The sequence below is a fragment of the Calidris pugnax genome, unplaced genomic scaffold, assembly GCF_001431845.1.
Source record: "Calidris pugnax isolate Ruff unplaced genomic scaffold, ASM143184v1 scaffold21, whole genome shotgun sequence".
In the NCBI taxonomy this organism is placed as follows: Eukaryota; Metazoa; Chordata; class Aves; order Charadriiformes; family Scolopacidae; genus Calidris; species Calidris pugnax.
In genome coordinates, this window is record NW_015090770.1 from 2,000,044 (window position 1) to 2,019,839 (window position 19,796).

The 19,796-nt window shown below is 48.5% G+C and overlaps 1 protein-coding gene across 1 annotated transcript in view; it reads right to left on the reverse strand.

Annotated features, from left to right (window-relative positions):
- Positions 1–19,615, reverse strand: part of LOC106886238 (TGF-beta receptor type-2-like) — a 35,628-nt gene extending 16,013 nt beyond the window's left edge. Inside the window, exon 1 of the mRNA XM_014938998.1 lies at positions 19,228–19,615. Coding sequence (XP_014794484.1) covers positions 19,228–19,288 — 61 coding nt within the window. The 5' untranslated portion in view covers positions 19,289–19,615. The remainder of the gene's footprint in view (positions 1–19,227) is intronic.
- Positions 19,616–19,796: the final 181 nt, after the last annotated feature.

The following is a 19,796-nucleotide window of genomic DNA, read 5'->3' on the forward strand; positions in this document are numbered from 1 at the left end:
ATACAGGAGCATACCCACAGGCATCCTGGGGTCGGTGGGCAACCTGCAAGGACCTCTTGCATTCTTGGTGGTCACATCTGCGACCTGCCTGTGGCCAACAGACGAGCCTGCAGTCCCTTTCCTTTTTAACACATATATTTTCCTTACAGCAAAAAAGAGATTTTTAAAATTTTTTTTAACTTCTCTGCTTCCCAAATCCGGGGCACACAGCCTGCTCCCACAGCATCTCGCATGCCTGCTCCGCTTCCCTCGCTGGCTTGGACCCCCCTCCACGAGATGGCCATAAAAGAGCTGCTGGAAGGCTCCCACACTGAAATAAACCATTTACAAGCTCCCATGGCCTCGTACATAGGGCCAAGGTTAACAGTGGAGAGGAAACCTGGCTGCAGAAGAAATGCCTGTTGCATCTGAAGGCTGGAAGGAGGAAATTTTGGTTAAATGACCCATGTGAGGCTTAAAATGTGACTCAACAGGGATGGTGTCCTGCAAGGTGGCAGGGGAGCCGGGAGCGGAGTGGGTGAAGATGCTGCCCACAACCTCTTGCTCAGCGTCCGCCTCGTCCATGAGGCTGCTCTGGCCTTGCTGAAGGACCTGGGGGTTTTGTGGATAACCTCAACAGCCCCACATCCATCCAAGGGTAAGCTACTGAAATTGTGATTCCAGATGGGATTTGAAGCACCTGCAGCCAGCACAAGCCACCCTCGTCTCCCCGCCTCACTCTGTCAGGGCAGGACTTGCAGGATCCTGGGCAAAACTCCTCTCGAGGACAAGAGTTTTGGAGGTGGATCACTCATTAAGCCCAGCCTTTGCTCTTGATCTACAGAAACAGCCACGAAGTTTCTACAATGTTCTACAAACCCTATCAGTGTTATTACATGGGAACAGAGAATCAAAGGTAAATTGGTTTCTCCCCTCAAAACCCAGCCCTGCCACAGCCAGGGCTGTGCTCTGGTGGTGTCACTGCCCCATTTCTTCTTCCAGCCCTTCTGCTCAACCCATCCATGCCCTGGCTCGTGCTGTGCTCGCAGCATGCTCCTCCAGGACCACAGGCTCAGCACCATCGTCCCAGGGATATTTGGGGGCCCTGCAGAGGAGAAGCAAATGAACAAATCCGGGCTGTACATGTTGTTGATGCAGAAGAGTGACGGAGTTTGTTCTTTACGTATTTATACCCACGAGGTATGTTATTTATTTATTTATATCAAGGGTTTGCTCGAGGTCTCGGAGCAAAACGTCAGCCCTGGCAGTTTTGTACTGGCACACGTGGTGGGGATCTTAACTTGGCAGTCATTTGCACTGCAGAGTGGAGAAGCCCAGGCAGATGAAAGAGTTAAATATGGAAACGAGATCCAGAAATATAGCGGTAACTGGACAAAATTCTTTGGAGACAAATTGTTCTAAACTAGCTCAGGCTGCGATTCTGTTATCTGCTCTGCAAGAAAGGTCAGAGCAGGAATATCTCTTTTTTCCCTCCTCCTCCTCCTCCTAGGAAGCTAAAAAGAAGAGCACAAAGCCCACTGCAAGTTTCTTCAGGACTTTGTGTCCTTGAACCATTAGCTCGTAGGTACAATTTAACTGCCACATCACTCATCTTGGCCCTGATTAGACCCAGATGAACACTTTCAATATTAATACTTGGATGATTTAATAAAGCTGCACGAGCAGTAAAAGTAACAATACACTTCCATAAAGGGGTTCCAGATGTTGCCAAGGCAAATGCTAAACATCAAAATACAAACTTCAAAAAAAAAAAAAAAAAAAGACCAAAAAAAGCTGGATAAGCAAAACTTGGAACAAACTATAAACTAATTAAATGTGGGTTGAGTTTTCCAAAAATAAATTGAAGCCATAAGGATGTGATGTGAGCCAATAAATGGTACAGTTAGTCAAAGTTATTGTGGAACGACAGTTGGAAAGACGGTTTGAAGTCACCGATAGGTGGGCTCACAGTGAGCTTGGCTTCCTATCAATAGGAAGGCTTGTTCTCTTGTGCACGAGAATGGGATCAAGTCTTCTGGTATCTATAATCAAGACCCCAGAGAGGTTACTGAGAGAATATGAGCCGATTTTCAAGTAGAGGAATAAAGTAAAAAACTATGCCAAAAGTGCCTGAGTCTCTCCTGCAAGAGCAGCAGGGGTGATACCACCACCCGAGGACATCGGGATATTTCTTCATGTGTGTTGGGGCAGCTCTCCAGCCTGTCGTTGCCCACAGGGCATCCATGCTCTCCGCTTGGCCAGCTGCAAAGCCTATTGAAGCACCACCGCCGTAGTCAACAACCCATCCTCTTTCCCCCATAAAAGTCATCTAAAACAGCTCTCCAAGAGAATTTCATACCAGTCCTGTCACTGCAGCCACGGAAGCAGTCAGCTCCCAACAGATGAGCTTTTTGCTGGCTTGCCAGGTGCTCAGCTGCCAATGGCGACTGCAGCTGCAAGAACCCAGCGGGATAAACAGGGCTCTAATTAGCTCGTCTCTACCAATGCAGCCCCAGAGAGCAGGTAGGTCCTCCACCACCTAACTTTGGCTCCAGCTTTCCGCATGCTGTGGTCCCCAGAGAGGATGAATAAGGAGCAAGCCTGGGGTGCCTGGAGGTGGAGGCAGGGTGCATTTGGTGCAGGGAAGGAGAAGGCGTTTTGTTAGCCAAAGCGATGGCATGTGCTTGCAATGCCTTTTCGCTGCAGGGCAGAATGAGCAGCTTTAGTTCTCAAATATTCTCTCTGGCGTGCTGTTTTGTGACAGCTAAACACCAGATGGGCCCAAGGAAAAGCACGTGTTGTGAGAAGTTAAAGCCCTTGCACCCTTCCAGCTCCCCCCCTCTTGACATGGAGGGACACCTTCCGCCATTTAAGGGCAATTTGACCTTGAATTGCTTTTATTTTTCAAGGACAAAGGAAAATGGATCATTTTTAGGTCAGAAATTGTTTACAGTGAGGTCTGTCCTCTCTTTTCTGTGTGTCTCTAAGCACCTCGGGATGGGCTTCCCCTCTACTCTGCGCTGGTGAGGCCACAACTGGAATACTGCATCCAGTTCTGGGCTCCTCAGTTCAAGAGAGACAGGGAACTACTGGAGAGAGTCCAGCGTAGGGCAACTAAGATGATGGAGGGATTGGAGCACCTCCCTTATGAGGAAAGGCTGAGAGAGCTGGAATTCTTTAGCCTGGAGAAGAGAAGGCTGAGGGGAGAGGTTATTAATGCTTATAAATATCTAAAGGGCGGTTTGAGGGAGGATGGAGCCGGACTCTTTTCAGTGGTTCCCAGTGACAGGACGAGGGGCAACGGGCACAAGCTGGAACATGGGAAGTTCCACTCAAATATGAGGAAGAACTTTCTGGTGAAGGTGCCAGAGCCCTGGAACAGGCTGCCCAGGGAGGTGTGGAGTCCCCTTCTCTGGAGATCTTCAAGATCCACCTGGATGCAGCCCTGAGTGATGTGCTCTGGGCAACCCTGCTTTGGCAGTGGAGTTGGACTAGATAATCTCTAGAAGGTCCCTTCCAACTCTGACAATTCTGTGAATCCGTGAATTGCAGAGGGCTTCCCAGCTTGCTGTCACTGCAGTGGCTCCAGGAGGTCTCTGCATCATCTTTTCCAGGCAGGTCAGTCAACCTGTAACCCCTGGGAAGAATACAGCCGGGGAGACTAGTTGCTGTGCTCTGCAGCTGTCTCTGACTGGCAGCAGGCTTCATTGCAGGACTGGGGAGCACCGCTATCTCAACCCTGCAGCCACGTTGCTCCTGGAAACCCCCAGGTAGGTGCCCTGATGGAAACTCAACTTGTGCTGAGACTGGCTTTCCCACCTGGGTGAGCCTGGGCTTGGCGGTGAGTCCTTCGTCCGCTGCCGAGTTCAGGATCAGGCTTTGTCTTGGGCTTTGATCCACAGCTAATGACATGACTACACCAGAGCACAGCCTCTCATAAAATTATTATGAGAACAAACAAATTCCTTCCCTATTATATACAGTACTTGTTTTTAAGATTAAACCAACAGCTGGGCTCCACTCTCTTGCTGACCCATGGGAGAACACCAGGACCTCCGTGCTCTCCATTGGCAGGTTACTCCTGTGCTGCCTTCTCCATGAAGCAACCACCAGTGCCATGGGCGGGCTACATCAGGGTAATTCCTATGTCCCTGATTTCCAAGAGATCCTACACAAGGTCAGAACTCCCCATTGCAGTTGTCCAGCATGACCTGTGTAACAGGGATCCCATATTTCCCACAGTCAGCTCCACCTTGAGCTAGATCCGATCTGTCAGAAAGCCCCCAGGTGTCACTGCGGCATCTCCCCAGATTTTGCAGGATCTCCCCAGTGCTGTACTTTTATTTTGGATGGAGCTCAGCTTCTTCCAGCTCAGTTCCATTCTCCACTGGTGGAAACTGGTGCTACTTTCAGCTGCTGAACCAGAGTTTTCAGTATCAGGCCACTCTTCTCCATCCATGTGTTTACAAACGCTGTATCTTCATCTTCGTAGGAGAGGTAGAACAGACCAAATGGAGCTGAAAAAAGGTATTATCCCTTTTTTTTTTTTTTGCCCCTGTGAGGCACAAGCCCCCAGCTCCCCCAGGAAACCCAGCAGTGCTCATGCTGCGTTCCGTTCAGAGGACCAGGCTCTGCCCTCAGGTATGTGGTCCCCACATCGTCCTGCATAATAAATACTGTACTTGGCAGAGTACAGTATGGAGCAAGGAATGAGCCAGTAAAGTTTCCTGGTGAATAAAAAAGGACTGATTTTGATTGCGTTAGACACCAGTGCTTCCTGGTGCCAGAAAGACTTGCAGTATACATTTCTGGTTTGGTTGGACCTTCTTCAAACAGGCTGGTAACCGACTTATTCCACCACTTATTTTTCCTTTGTGAAAATATCCCTTTAAATTAAGTGTTTAGCAAATACTGCTTAGTCCCATTACAAAGTAAATTGGGTATGGATCGTACCAGCAGACTTCCCCAATCTCTTTCAGATGCTTGAATTACATCATGATCTAACTTGACCCCAGGGAGAGAGGAGCTCTGCGGAGTATCGTCCGTCCTTCTGCTTTGGCAATCTCCGGTTATTCCTCAGGTACCTCTCGCGAGTTGTCTACGCGTGGGCGCAACGGCTCCGTTGTTGGGGTGCTGGGACGTTTCACGCAGAGGTACCCCAGGGTCATGCCCCAACAAAGCTGGCACCATCTGGGTGAGCTGGGGCGCCGGGGGCCAGCCAGGCCATGCCTGGTGCTCGGCGGGGAGGATTTAGAAACCGGAGCGGTTTCTCTTTGATTTCGGTCAGTTGATGTCTGCGCCCACGGGCGAGGACTGACCCCCACGCTCCTCCATCTGTCCTGGGAGCCACTCATCTCCTCCATCCACCATGACAGCCCATCTTGCTCATGCCCAAGGCACCGAAACCAGGCAACGCGTGGGACCCCTTTCCTCCACCCCCAGCGAGATGCTTCCCCTCTGGGAGATCTCGAGTTTCCTGCCCCAAATTTCACTTTCTCTCCCCCGAAGCTGCTCCTGCTGGGATAATCCACTCTCTATCCCTCTGGGTCCCAGCTTGTCCTGAGATGTGGGTGCTGGTGCAGGGTCCATGGGGGTGGCAGGGAGCAGGCATGGTGCCACCGCAGGACAGTGGGGCTGGCAGGGACGCCAGTGACGGGAGGGCTGCATGGGCAATTATCTGCCATATTGTGCTCTCACTTGTGTTTAAAAACAACAACAGCCCAACTGACTCATAGATCCTACGGCCTCTGAGTCATTTTTTATTTCTGGATTTCACTGCTCTGCCCTTTGCAATGAAGGGAGTTGCATGTGTGCGCACACACACACACACACACTCACATCAAGTTCACATTTGTTTTTCCCCTATAAAAACAAAACGATTTCCATACCATTAATGAAACAGAAATGATTTGACTTCGCCTACCCTGGCTTTTATTTTCCATTGTATAAACTCTGCAGATGAAATAATGATGGTTGTAAAGTAAACCTCTTTTTTTTTTTTTTTTTTTTTTTTTTTTTTTTTTTCCTTTCCCTTTCCAGGCAGCCTCTTTTCGAAATAGCAATAGGGAGTCACTTACAGACTTGGCTTGTGCTGAGCCTGTAGTAATTAACCCCTTCATCCCCAGCTTTTCCTCTGTTGGTATTTCACCAAGAAAGGATTGTTTTAAATAAAACCTCTTTTTTTTTTTTTTTTTTTTTTTTCCTTTCCCTTTCCAGGCAGCCTCTTTTCGAAATAGCAATAGGGAGTCACTTACAGACTTGGCTTGTGCTGAGCCTGTAGTAATTAACCCCTTCATCCCCAGCTTTTCCTCTGTTGGTATTTCACCACAGCACAGCAGAGGTAGGGCCAGCCGGGGCATCTCTCGGTGCCATGCCCAAGGGATGAAGGAGGCAGCATGTCTCCCCTGGGAGTAGAAGAAAAGCGGGCAGGAGAATGTGGAAAATGAGAAGAAGAGCTGATCCTCCATGCAGTGGAGGTCACTTGGGTCAAGACACCCATGGGCTGGACAGCTTTCCTGTGAGATCCAGGGCGCTGGCACTGCAGTGCCAGAGGTACCTGCACTCTTCCTGCACACCCCGTTTTTTGGGTGCAATTCAGCATCACTGTTTTCCATTTTGCCTGGCAACCCCCTGCTGGGTCACCTCCCTTCCTTCTCGGTCTCCAGGGACCACCAGCCCTGGCATCTAAGCAAAATGTCCTCCCTCCTCCCCACCCCCTCCGGCGGAAATAATCTGTGGTTAAATAATTTAATCAACAAATCTTGCTCTTTCTGTTGACAGGGCCGTTACGATTCTACGAAGTACTCGGAGGAGAATTAATAGGGTGAAGTAATACCTTACACGAGCAGCAGATACAGCTGGTGCTGGGCGTGCGAGCACGTGCCTGCCGTGCCCCGCGGGACGGGGTGAGCTGCCCTCCCCACGGGAGCAGCAGCTCTGCTGTTGGATATACCCTTGTCATTGCACCCCCTCTGCCCAGGCAATCTGTCTGTCCTCAAGGCTTATACACACGGCCACAAGCATTTTTCCTAAATCGCATCCATCATGCAGCGGCGCAGCCCTGCATCCCACCCCCACCCCCCCCAGCATCGGTTCAGATGGCCCGGGCGGGTTAGTGACAGGGGCTGAGATGCTGTTACTCTTCCCAGACTGGATGATGTGTTTTATATTATTTCTCTTGGATTTATGAAGCATTATGTAACCGGCTAACCAATCCCGCATGCGACGCAATCGCGGCTGATTTCATGTCAGTGGAAAGTAAACAAAAAAAAAAAAAAAACCCAACAAAAAAACCAAACCAACCCCAAAAAAACTGTTCTGAAGTGGCTGAACTGAAATTCATTTCCACATGCAAAGCAATTCCTGGAGGATCTTCCCCCATCTCCACGCAGCTACTTTGCATCCAGGCTCGCATGCAAGTCATTAGAAGAGAACTATGGAAAAAATCGCTGCATGTTGTACATGACAGGGCGTTACAAGCACATCCTCTCTGTTTACTCCCTGCATGAAATGACTACGATGAAGTTTATTTTTACTTAATTATTTTTAAGCATCTTTGTGGATTTCTGCTGCTCCTTGAAACGTGTTATGTTGGCATATTCTTTGTCTTTTAGCTGGAAAACTCCCTCAAACGTGAAAATTGCTTACCAATGAAGTTTGCCGTTAAAATTTGAAAAACAAAGCAAGCCAGCCCTGCTGTCCTGAGGTCCTGAAGCCCAGCAGGACCTGATCCAACACGTTGGGGATGATGTTCTGCCCTTGCTCAGCTTTGGAGGGACTATAAGTACGAGGTGAGGCAAAAACTATACCCCCTTTAGACTCTGAACTCAAGCTCTTTCAGGAATACTTGTCTTTTTGGTGTTACAGACAGCCTACTTCCCATTAACACCAGTTTGCACCCTGAGACATTGAGCTGAGGATGGAGGAACACACAATGGACAAAAGACAGACCTGGTGGCCCCGTACCATTTTGTTTGTTTTTCTCAGTGCATCTGAAACATTCAGCAATGTCTGAAAACGTTGCATGTATTTCTGAATCCATTTTGCCGATGCACTTCACGGAAACATCAGTAAAGTTGGTGGCTGGGAGACACCCCCTTGCATGTTATTTGCATTAATTTTTCAGTAAGCCCCTAAGGCACCCAAGCACCTGCTTCGCCCGGGCAAGTAGCTAAGTCCAAGTTAAGCTGAGCTGCTCAATGAGGCCTGGCTGGGCTGATGGATCATGCAGCAGTATTTGCCACTTGCCAGGCTGCAATTTGAACAGGAAAGTGGCACCGAGCAGGGATCCCAGGGGCAGGCAATGGATGCTGAAGGGGCAGGGCAGGGCAGGACACCCCTGAAAGCAATGCTGGTGATCAAGGTGACAGCTCCAGCTGGGTGTCAACACCACATCTAGCCTTGTGCAAACTCACTAGATGAGCAAAGTTGTCCTAAAAACAGGAGGGAACCCACAAGTTAGGGGGTTGTCCACCGTTCTGGAGGCTCACTTATCCCCTCAGGAGATGAGCAGGGATGGATTCTGCAGGAGTGCTCAGTGCTTCACAGCCTTCACCAAAAAGGTGGCCTAAGGGAAGGTTGAAGTTTAGCACAAGAGTCCTTCAAGTTGCACAGGACAGCAGCTTAAAACTGGGTTTTTTCATTCCCTAAGTGGCCCGTGTGTGCTGGCTGTTATGAGTGGCTGTGTAATTACAGCTGGTACCTCCAGAGCCGTTACCACACCAGGCAAAAACTGCCCTGGCAGGCAAAAGCAGTTGTGAGTTTGCCTGATAATAACTGTACTTATCCCATTAGGCATTCAGCAGCAGCTGGGTAAGTACTGGGCTATGAAGGGGGTTTTGAGGGGGTTTGAGGTCACCGGGCTTTGAGATTCAATAAAGGCAAGTGTAGGGTCCTGCACCTGGGGAGGAAGAATACCAGATACCAATATAGGTTAGGGATGGACCTGCTGGAAAGCACTTCTGAGGAGAAGGATTTGGGGGTCCTGGTGGATAGTAAACTATCCCTGAGCCAGCAATGTGCCCTTGTCACCAAGAGAGCCAATGGGATCCTGGGCTGCACAGGGAAGAGTGTGACCAGTATGTTGAAGTCATTCTCCCCCTCTACTCTGCACTGGTGAGGCCACAACTGGAATAACTGCGTCCAGTTCTGGGTTCCCCAGTTCAAGAATCCCCTTTGCTGGAGATCTTCAAGATCCACCTGGATGCAATCCTGAGTAAAGTGCTCTGGGCAGCCATGCTTTAGCAGGGGAGTTGGACTAGATGATCTCTAGAAGGTCCCTTCCAACTCCAACAATTTTGTGATTCTGTGAAAGTCAAATGCATGGAGCTATGATGCAAACCAAGGCTCAGGTTTGTCTAAAGGTGCAATAATTCCCTTTCACTGCACCTCTTGCCTTTCTTTTCTCTGTCTTATCTTTTTCTGTCCTCCCCACCTATGTGTGGCATTGGAAAAGCCCTGAGAGAGCAAGCCATGCCGGCAGCACTGCCTGACCAGCAAATCTGGGGTCTGGGAGGCGAAAAAAACCCCGCAGCTGGGGGTCAGCCCAAGGAAAAACTGTATATACATCCTATCCTCCAGTCCCATGTGGTTACCTCCACCAGCACCACGCCACCACAGCAACTCCCGCCAGCCCAGATGGTGGCACAAGGGGAAGGTGCCATTTGTCCCAGCAGATGGAGACCAGAGAAATTTATCCAAGGCCTGAGGAGGAGGAAAACTGCTGAGGACAATGTTCATAAGCAATTTTAGCAGCTCTGTTGGTGCCTCTGCTTATCCGGGGCTTTGCAGGGTGAAGCAAAGTATTAGCAAACACCATGGTGTGGTGTGTGCAGGCTGCTGGTGGGGCTTGCAGAAGGCTAAGCTGACACAACCTCCATGGAAAGTGCCTCCTGATGACTGGGGATTCACATGCCGCGTTTTCAGAGGGCTCTGACATTTCAGCCCTTTGAAGAGCGCTTTGCAGTGATCCGGTTTTGACTAAATCCCTGTCTTAAAAATGAGTCCCTTCTTCCCACCTCCCACGCTGGTTGGGAGAAGGAGTCACAGCCTGGCCATGCACGGGTGGGTTGAGCTCATCTTGTTGCAGCCGTTGCAGTAACTGCTGAGGATTTCACAGCCCTGGCAGGTCTAGGAGCTGAGCAATAGAAGGTAAGAGTCAACCAACTCCATAATACCATCACCGTCATCTTTGCTGGTCTTGTTTCTCTCAAGCCAGAACTTAACAGCAAAGGAACGTGAGCTGCAAGTTGGTTGCAGACGTTGTTCTGTCTCGACTCCTGCGATTCAAGCAAAACTACTGCACAGCAGGCTTTTTTTCTTTTTTTTTTTCTTTTTTACTATTATCATCATATTATACTCTGGAATTCAGTTTTATGTATATTTTTCAGGCTCTGCAGGAATCCTGGATCTCTGTGAATAGATGGAAGTGAAATTTAAAGATATCATCCAAATAGGTAAACACATCAGAAACATTATCTGGGTCACATTTGGGCAACAGGGTTCGCTCTGTTTTAAGTGCAAATGGTTTTACTGATGATTTAGATGAACTTCCTGAGGAGTGTTTGAAATTCCTGGCACACGTTCGATTTACCATCTGCTAGAAGGACTTTGATGAGCCCACAAAGAGACATTAGACCGGAGCTGCTCTTCATATCTCGGGTGGACTTTTTGTGATTTGACTAGTTTGTATTTTTTCATGTTTGCCTTGTTTTGATTCCTTGAGGAGAAGCGGGGCTTGCAAGGGACTGTGCGACGAACTGCTAGGGCAGAGATGCTCTGTTAATTCTCCGTCAATGTGCTGTCATCAAGTTGTTCCAGCACTGCCTGTTCTTTATATCTGCTAAAATTGTTACGTAGAGTTGAGTTTTGTCCTCATTTAGACCAGATCTAACAGTAATCAAGCAATTTGTGCTGTCAGAGGGAACTTGAACTTGAGACTTGCCTGGATTACAGACGCTAAAAACTTTCTTGCTTTTCCTAAAGCATTCCACATTTAGCGCATAAATAGATGGTGTGTTCTTCTCTTTCATTTCTTTCTCAAGCGCTCACAAAAAAGTATTTTTTAAGGAGCTTGTGTTGTAACCTACCAAAAAGCAACCTGCCCGATAGGGTTGAATTCTGCTTGAAGATTTTCTGTTTTTCTAGAGCAGGCGAGCGCTATGGCGGGAGGGCAGAGGGGGCAGGTTTTTGGAAAGGAATTTTTGCAAGGATGGGACCAAGAGTCCCGTTGACAGGGCCTGAAGTGTTTTTGCTCCTCACATGAAAGTAACAGGAGCTTGTGTGTCTGCATGATGCCTCTCTAGAGACCCCTCTTGCAAGAGAAGGAGAAGGTTCCTGCAGGTCCCAGCCCCCGGGCAGAGCTGCAGCACAGCTCCAGGGAGCCTGGGCGGCTGGAGGGGGTGAGGTGCAGGGGCCAAAGCGTGGAGGAACAGACGAAGAGGGGAATGTTCTCCGTCTGCCATCTCCCACTCTGAGACCTCATCATTTGCCAGTAGCGCGTCACCTTTTCAACCCAACGTCCTGCCCCAGGACCCCTCCTGAAACGTGTCTGGCCATCACCGAGCAACACTTCTGCCCAAGAGCTGCCTCCCAAGCCACCGCCTGTTGCAGAGGAAATAGCCCTGGTGAGGGTGAGAGAAAACCTTGTGCCACTCTTCTACAAACAGGTAAGACCAGGCCAAATACACAAAATGAGAGTAAACGTGTGCTGGGGAGATCTCACCCCCAGGCAAACACCCTGTGCCTCTGTTGGGAACGTCTGCGGCCATTTTCTACAACCACCGAGTGCCTTTTGACATATTAAAGACATGGCAGGAACTGAGCTCCCAGGGGATCCATTGGTCTTATTTCTGTGGAGGCTTGTACCCTGGGTCTATTTGAAGAAGGATGATTCATTCAACTGCTCCTTGCTTATGGCTCTGTGTGTCACTTCCCATTGTAAGAAGAAGGGTCTTATTTGCTATCGTTGATTGGTTGGGGCTAATTTTGGGATAGATCTAGCATGGAAAAAATGCTTTACGCAGCAAGACAGCGGCTGATTCAGTTTCTTCCGTGCTGGATGCTGGTGTTTAGAGTCTCCCAGGCAGGCAGTTTCATCAAGCAACATCAGACAGATGTTCCTCATCGTGTCCCAGCTGTGTTGACTGGTGACCTGCTCTGTCAAACACTTGTTAGGAGACAACGGGCATTCATTCTGCATGGGTGGCATTTTATTAACCAATCCACCTGAAAACAGCAATGGATCTTTCAAAATAAGTATCTGTACCAGTAGTAATTTAAATGACCCTAGAAGTGCTTATGGTGATGGCACTCCCAAGAACCATTCCTGGGAAGGGGGCTGAGTTCCTGATTTTTCAGGAAAAGAGTAGAAATTCTTCTCTGGATTTCCAGTGCCAGGCATGGTGTGAATTCATATTGACAGTATGATCTTTCTGATAGGGTGCACGGTGTCCCAAGGCAATGCAGGACACAGTCAAGCCACCTGGTTTGAAATGGCTGAAGTGGGAAGGGATCAGTATCAAAATCTCAGGGTTTTGCATTGTTGATCTAAGGAAAAGGCCCCTCTTTGTGGTGCAACAACCAGCAGGCCAGGAACTTCAGCAGATGTCTCTTGAAGCAAAGATATAAGAAAAGTGTATTTTTCCCAGAGGGAACCTCTTCACAGGGGTGTTGGGGGAACTGAAAAGATCAGGAGATGCTCAGATATTGGGACAAGGAGATGCCTTATCAATGATGGGATTGCATCAGCTGGTGTCACCTCAGGTGACAGCTTCAGTGCTCAGCTCCACCTGGACTGCAGACCAGGGAAAAAAGCCAGCCCTCTTTGAGGACTGCCATGGTTGCCCTGGTTCCAGTTGATGGCACAAGCTCCTCAGCACTGGTTAATACATGCAAGGCATGTATTAGGGTATGATCGTCCTGGAGGCACAGACTCTCCAGCTTCCATGCATGGTCAGAGGACTTGCCATCACATTCTGCATTGTGAGGACAACAGCTCTTTGCAAGCTGAGTGAAGGTGGGCAGGAGTTTCCTTCAGATACTCTCAGGCTTCATCAGCACTGACTCTAGAGATGGAATGAAAGCTGCTGGAGATGGCTTTCTTTGGACTTCTGCTTAACCAGAATATTTGGAGTTTTGGATCCAGCACAGAGTAAATGACATGGAGCTAAAGGCAGAACATCTCCATCCACAGTGTGGCAAGGTGAGAAGTCTTGCTGCAGGCAGAGCATGTCCAGTATAATGCTGTTTCAACCACTTCCAGAGTCATGGCCAAGGTGTAGGTAGCACCGGAGCGTGGGTCTCTGCAAAGTGACACCCAGCAGCTGCCACCGCTGCAGCTGCACATCAGGTCCCTGTTACAGCTTGCTCCTGCTGATGGCTGCAAATTGCACAGCGGAAATGTAGAAAACATCTTTTTTTTTTTTTTTTTTTTAAGGATTATGATTATTTTAATCTTGAGTCCAGCTGTAAATTATCCTGTCTAGTCAGGGGTACGGCTTGGGATGAGGTATGTCCTTGGAGCTGCTGGAACCCACGTGGGTGATAGCCCTCCATCCGGTGCAGCCCGGCAGGCTGTGGTGGACAGCTGGACACATTAATTGCCCCAACGCCGAGGCACGTTCGCTGTGGTATAAATCAGCTGTCATCTGTCAGGCGTGTTCCCAGCTTATCAATGGGAAGCCAAACGCTGTGGTGGGACGGCTCCATGAAAGGGTAAGTCCTGGGGCGGCGTAATTGGTGGGAGCACGGGCTGCAGAGGGGACTGAGCGATAAGCAGGCTCTCCCACTTCTCCTAAGAAACTTGACAGCTACCAGCAGCTGGCAGGAGAGCTTCGGCCCTACACAGGCTGTAACAAAAAGATGAACCAACTGACAAACAAGAAATATGACTCCGATGGACCTTACAGATCCCTTCCGGAGTCAGGATGGCAACTGTCGTCTCTGAATTCAGGGATGTGCACGTGAGCAGGGCCAAGACAGCTTCCAGCCACCCCTTCATTTCCCCCCCTGCAGATCCCTGAGGAAATGTTATCCCACGGTTGGGGTCCGGCACGGAGATAATGTAGCTGTAATCCCCAGGTTTGATAAGGCCGGCAGCCATCGGTGGCGTTATCTCCCCTCTGGATGGAGGCCCCTTCCAGCGCGAGGCTTTCACTTGGCACACAGCGCTGAGCGCTGGATGTGAAAAGAGCAAACTGTGTGGGAGCTGCTGATTTGGTCTTCTCGGTGGGACTGTGTTGGTTTTTTTTTTTTTTTTTTTTTTTTTTTTTTTAATAAGAAGATCAGATGTTGCGCTTCCTTGAAAACAGGACAATCTATGGGAGAGTTCATTAGTTTATGGCAAGCTGCAACGCGGCGGAGCCCGGCTGAAAGCAAATGTTATTGCAAAGAGTTATCACTACGGGGAGAGGAAAATGATGTCCCAAGGAAATAAGCTCGGCGGAGCAAAACACGGAACAATATAAAGCTGTGGAGGACGGGCTGGAGAGTTGAATGCTTTCTCAGAATAAAAGCCCCCAGTCACCTGTTTTTAATGCCAATGTTTGCTTCCTGCATATTCAGTGAGTATGTGGGATACATCTGTTCAGGGCTTCATCTCTAATGGGAGCAACAAGTATCATGATTGCAGCTGGCTGAACTTTTTTGCTACTAGTACACAAAAATGTCTTTGTGACCATCAGGAAATAGTGATAGCACCAGTAAAAACCAGTGTTCGTTTTGTTTTTTTTTTTTTTTAGAAAATGGTATGGCTTGAATTCAAGTTCCATGGAATTATATTTCAAAAAGGACTTTCCTCCACAAAGGCCCCCACTAAAATACAGATTTGAGCAGCTCTGATGATGACCAGCCTGTCTCAAGTCTGAGCAAAGCTGGAGACGCAAAGGGAGAGGAAATGCCCGCTTTCATAAATCTGACACAGCCGTACTGCCAGCTTTCCTAGCATTCCGTGAGTCTAACTTACACCAAGGGCTGAAACTGTAGTATCAGGTTTGGAGAAGTGTAAAGGTGAATCCAAAATAATCCATCACTTTCCTTGCTGAGTCTCACGCCTCTTGCGACGCCGCAGAGGACTCCAGTTTTGCACTGTCAGGGTTTTTCCTTGTGCTTTCCCCCTTTTTATTTCCTAACTGGAGAATTTGTTGCAACTTTGTTCTTTTGTAGTCTTATGGTCGGATGCAGAAGTTTCTCCTTTAGGTGGTGTGATGCTGTGCCTGCTCCCAACCCAGCTGCTGGTGGCGTGGGACCCTTGCGGCCTCTTGCTTTGTTTCAAGGGTGGTAGTTTCTTTGTGTTTTAGCCGTCTTTAAACAACACTAAAGCATAATATGGTGCTACTTGAGAAGGACTCTCATAACCAGCCCTGTGGCCATGCGTCCCATGGTGGGCAGCACCCACCTCCATGTGCTGCATAGCCTGGGAGAAGAGGTCTGCTCCCTGCTCCGGCTCAGCCTTGGGCCTGCAAAGCCCCTTTCTGCAAATGGATGTATTTGTCCATGGAAACAGAGGGTGACCCTTCATTCTCTTCCTTCCTTCAACCTCTCACCAGCTCAGGTTTCACCCCGTGCTCCTGAAGGCTGTGTGGGTTGGTGTTGGGGTGCAATCCCAACAGCTCCCCTGCCCGAGGAGCAGCCTGGCGTTTTGGTGGCAGTACAGCCCCTGGATTTAGCTCTGGTGACCTTAGAAATAAGAGGCCAACGTCTTGAACAAGCTGCCTGAGGAGCCTGGGATAGGTCAGAGATTTCTTGAGCAGATCAAAAGCCGGAGATGTTTTTCTGACAGCCCCGGAGCTCCCTGTCATGATTTATGAATTATATACGCTCTACATGTTTAGCTGAGGAGGCTCACTGGGGGAACAAGGGGCTGGTTTGTGCAAGCTGGAAAGAGCATGTGGCTTCAGAGAGCCACCATCTACCAAGAGACATGCCCTTAGATGTGCTCTCAACAGAGCCATCAAAGGGCCTTGAGGGACTGTGGCAAAGGGAGCCCAGGAGACTCACAGCAAAAAATGTCAGGATATTTTAGCAGGCCAGTATTTTAATGGGAGAACAAGATATAGGGAAACAGACCCAGACCCCAGGAGCTGGGAGCTCTGGACTTGGGACAGTAGACCTGCAGCTTTCCCTCATTTCATGAATCCTCTCTCTCTTTGGAGCCTCAGCAGATCCCATGGGGTACAGCTCTCCCTTGGTAAGCACTACGTGCCCTGGCAGATTTTGAGTTTCATGTCCTCTTTCGGAGGTTGGATGCCCAAATGCACTCTGCCGGGCTCCTGGGGCTCTTCGTGCCCCAAGAGCTGTCGTCACACCAGTGACACTTAGCTCATGTCTTTTTGAGGTTGTCTCAACAGCTCAGAATTGTGGTGCTTTTCTCTCCTCTCCATGAGATGAGATTATGCTCAGCCCCACGCTTGCGTGGCCTGACCTGAGACCTATTCCTGACAGACAAAGCACAAGGGAGACTTTCCCAGTTCTGATGCAAAACAGGGCAGGAAAACTCCCAATTATTAACTTTAAGGCCAGAGTGTTTCTGTGTGCACGATTCAGTAATCCCTCCATCGTGTCCGTAACTTCTAGATTACAGTCTACCGAGCAGGTAGTCTTGCAGTCATTGAGGGCTTTGAGTAACAGCAATCCACCACATCCCAAGCCTGAGTAATTACCTGCTGGAACAACTTTACTGTGTTGTGCTCTAACGGCTTCCAGCATGTAAATCTCGGTTTTCCTCTGCCCCATGGAAGAGGAAGCCCTCTGCCAGAAAGCATCTCTCTGGGACCTGGTTATAGATGATGACTAGCACACCTCCCAACTCTCTCCTGGCCAACATAAAGACACTGGAAGCCTTCAGCCCCCCAGTGTAAGACAAGTTTTCCAATCCTGAATGATCCTTGTATTATTTTTTTTTGTCCTGGGCCAGGCAAATCCAGAACTGTGCCAGCTCTTTTCCCTGGCAGGATCTCTTGCTCCCCTGCGTGAGGGTTTGGGTTAGCAGTGGTCCAACTACAGCTCCTGTCTGCACCTTCTGCTGAGAAAGACATGCAAAAATGCTGCCCTCCAGCAGCCACCACCACCTCTGGGGAGAAATTTAAGGGTAGATATTTCGAAGCCTTGCTAAAGGTGGCCAGGGAGAATTAGGGAAATCCAGTAGCTGAAATTTTGGGTGTCTGTCAGACTACAGTCCTTTTTTTTACCACATATGGAGAAAAGTGGTCAGATGTGCTGTCTGATGACCACTCAAACACGTTGGTGATTAAAGGGATAGAGACAAGCAGTGTGAAGCATAAATTGGGGTCTCTGCTGCCTTGGTGTAAACCCTTAGGGAGCGCAGCAAAGTCCCTGAAGATGCTCACCTGGCCTCGAAGGAGTTATTCTGGGACACCTGAGATGCAATCTGGGCCATGTTCTCTACGGTAAGTCTTAAATCTCTCTGCTCAGAGCAGTGACTTTGCTGCTGTCACTCTTTAAAGAGAGGCTGGATAAGCAGTGGGATTTGTCGCTTGAAGAACAGCTGAACGTGTATTTTCTGTCATTTTGGGCCCTTTCTCTCTTAAAGTCAGTGCAAAGTGGGCTCCCAGGGTACTTTAACTGTCTCAGAATGATCGCAGGGTCGATCCTAACACGATATGCAAGGGATGTGGATGTAGCCCCAGAAAACATATACCATTGTTGAGCTGAATGAGAGAGAGCAAGCCTTGGCTTTTTTTTTTTTCCCCATACGGAGGCAGCTTTTGTCATCACATCACTCACGTAACCTTTCAGATGAACTTAGTAATCATGGTATGTTTTGGTTTGGCTTCTTTCAGATTAAAACCTTGCCTTTCAGAAAAAGGAAACCATAAGTTAAATAACTCCAAAATTAGGTATTTCTGAAGGATAATTAGTGGTCTTCTTTCTTACCAAAAACAACCCAAGACTGTGCATTAAATAATACCTTGTAGTAATTCCTTCAGTTCTGCTCCAAATGTGATTAATTTAGCAGGATGTTATCGGTATAGCATCCTACATTTCAAACCACACTTTAGGGTATTATCTACAGTAATGAATACTATTTATCTCTGCAACTTTTGGAAAAATCAACCAGACTTTGTCCTAAATCCCTCATTCTGGGTCTTTTGTGCTTCACCAGTTGCACCAAGGCTTGTATTTGCCTACACCTAAATTACCGACCGATCATATTCTTTCATTCCCTATTCCTGTAGATAGGGGGACCCATGTAAAGTGAATGCAGATACAGATCCCTGCCCCCAGTTATTTCATTTGGATGCAAAAAATACTGGAATTACAGTCCTCCTACTTCATCACTTTGAGCAAAAAGCACTTTTGGTTGCACTGAAATTTCTATAGCGAGGGGAACGGGTCTGTGTTTGTAAAAGAGTTCCCTGCAAAAAGTGCCATTGTCTGTGCAAACACATAAATATATACTATATAGGGATATACGTATGTATACATGCACATAGGCACTGTATATACAGAAAGACACACACACATACTTAGGAGATGTGTATATAACACTCAGTTATATACAAATCTATTCCCTGTTATGAAACAATCATCAAGATATAAACAAGAGAAGTTAAGCCATGGATGGGCACATTTTCAAGTGCTGCTGGAGGGTTTTATCTACAGTATTGAAGAAGTGCTATCAAAACCTAAACAGGGCACTTATTACAAAGAAACCTTTACGTAAGTGCTGGAAAGGTTTGCCGAATAACCAGATGTTGTTGCAAAGACACTTCTCCTCCCCCTCTCCCCACTTCTTTCCTTCTTTAATAGTTCGATTAATTCTGCGCATAAACCGGGGCTGATAAAAAGTTCTGAGCTGCAAACTTCACCGCATCTGGACGCTGTCGAAGCCAGATCGTTCAGCCCCGCGCGTCAGTGCCTTTTCATCTCCCTCCATAAAAATAAAAACTTCCAAGGAGTAATGCTGACCTATATATATTTCTCTATATTTTTACGCTGTAAACACTGACATCTGCGAGCTGCCCCGAGCGAGCACGCAGCGCTTCCCACCAGGGCAACTGCTCGCCCTTCGCCGCAAGAGAAAGAGACTCAGCTGATGCAGCCGGAGCAGCGCCTTCTGCTCCACTCCCAGCTATTTCCAATCCTCTGCTTAATCGCTGCCAGGGGAGAAATCAAAGATTAGCTATTTTGCTGGAGGAAGGAAAAATAAACGACCTCTCGGAATATGTTGCTTAACGTTGTCTAAGCAGAAATGTTGTTTTTTTGGTTTGGTTTTTTTGTCCTACTCACAGAAGGAGAGCAGCAGTAAGGAAAGCAGACCCGGTCTCCTCCAGTAACCCATTTTCTGCATCCCGCCGGCGACCAGGAGCCCGGCTTCACGGCGTTGACCAGTTCATCTTCCCTGGGTGCAGCCAGTCTCCTGCCTTTCTGCTGTCAAGCCCGGAGCCCCGAGTTTTGCGGGAGGCTCCCGGCCAGCCTTGCCGGGAAGGCGGATCCAGCCGCTAAAGCCCAGCTGTGTGTGGGGTCCGCCCAGGAACTGCACTTTATGAACAAACTAAGCCTGACTCTCCTCTCGAAATATATACAAATACGGGAGGGGGGAGCCAGGGGGGAAGAAGCCTGGCTCTGAGAAAGAGAGTTGGATTTTTTTTTTTTTTCTTCTTTTATTTTCTTTTCCCCCGCTGACAACGCAGAGCTGCTGCCGGCTCTGTACAGCCCAAGGATCTTTGAAAGGGACCTAAAGTCTACTGCAGGCATCTAATCAAAAAGGCATGGGTACCCCTGCACGCCTCTCTCCTCTGAATAAAACACAGAAGGTAATGATTCAATACGCTGAGCTGCCATTAATTTGCTGGTTC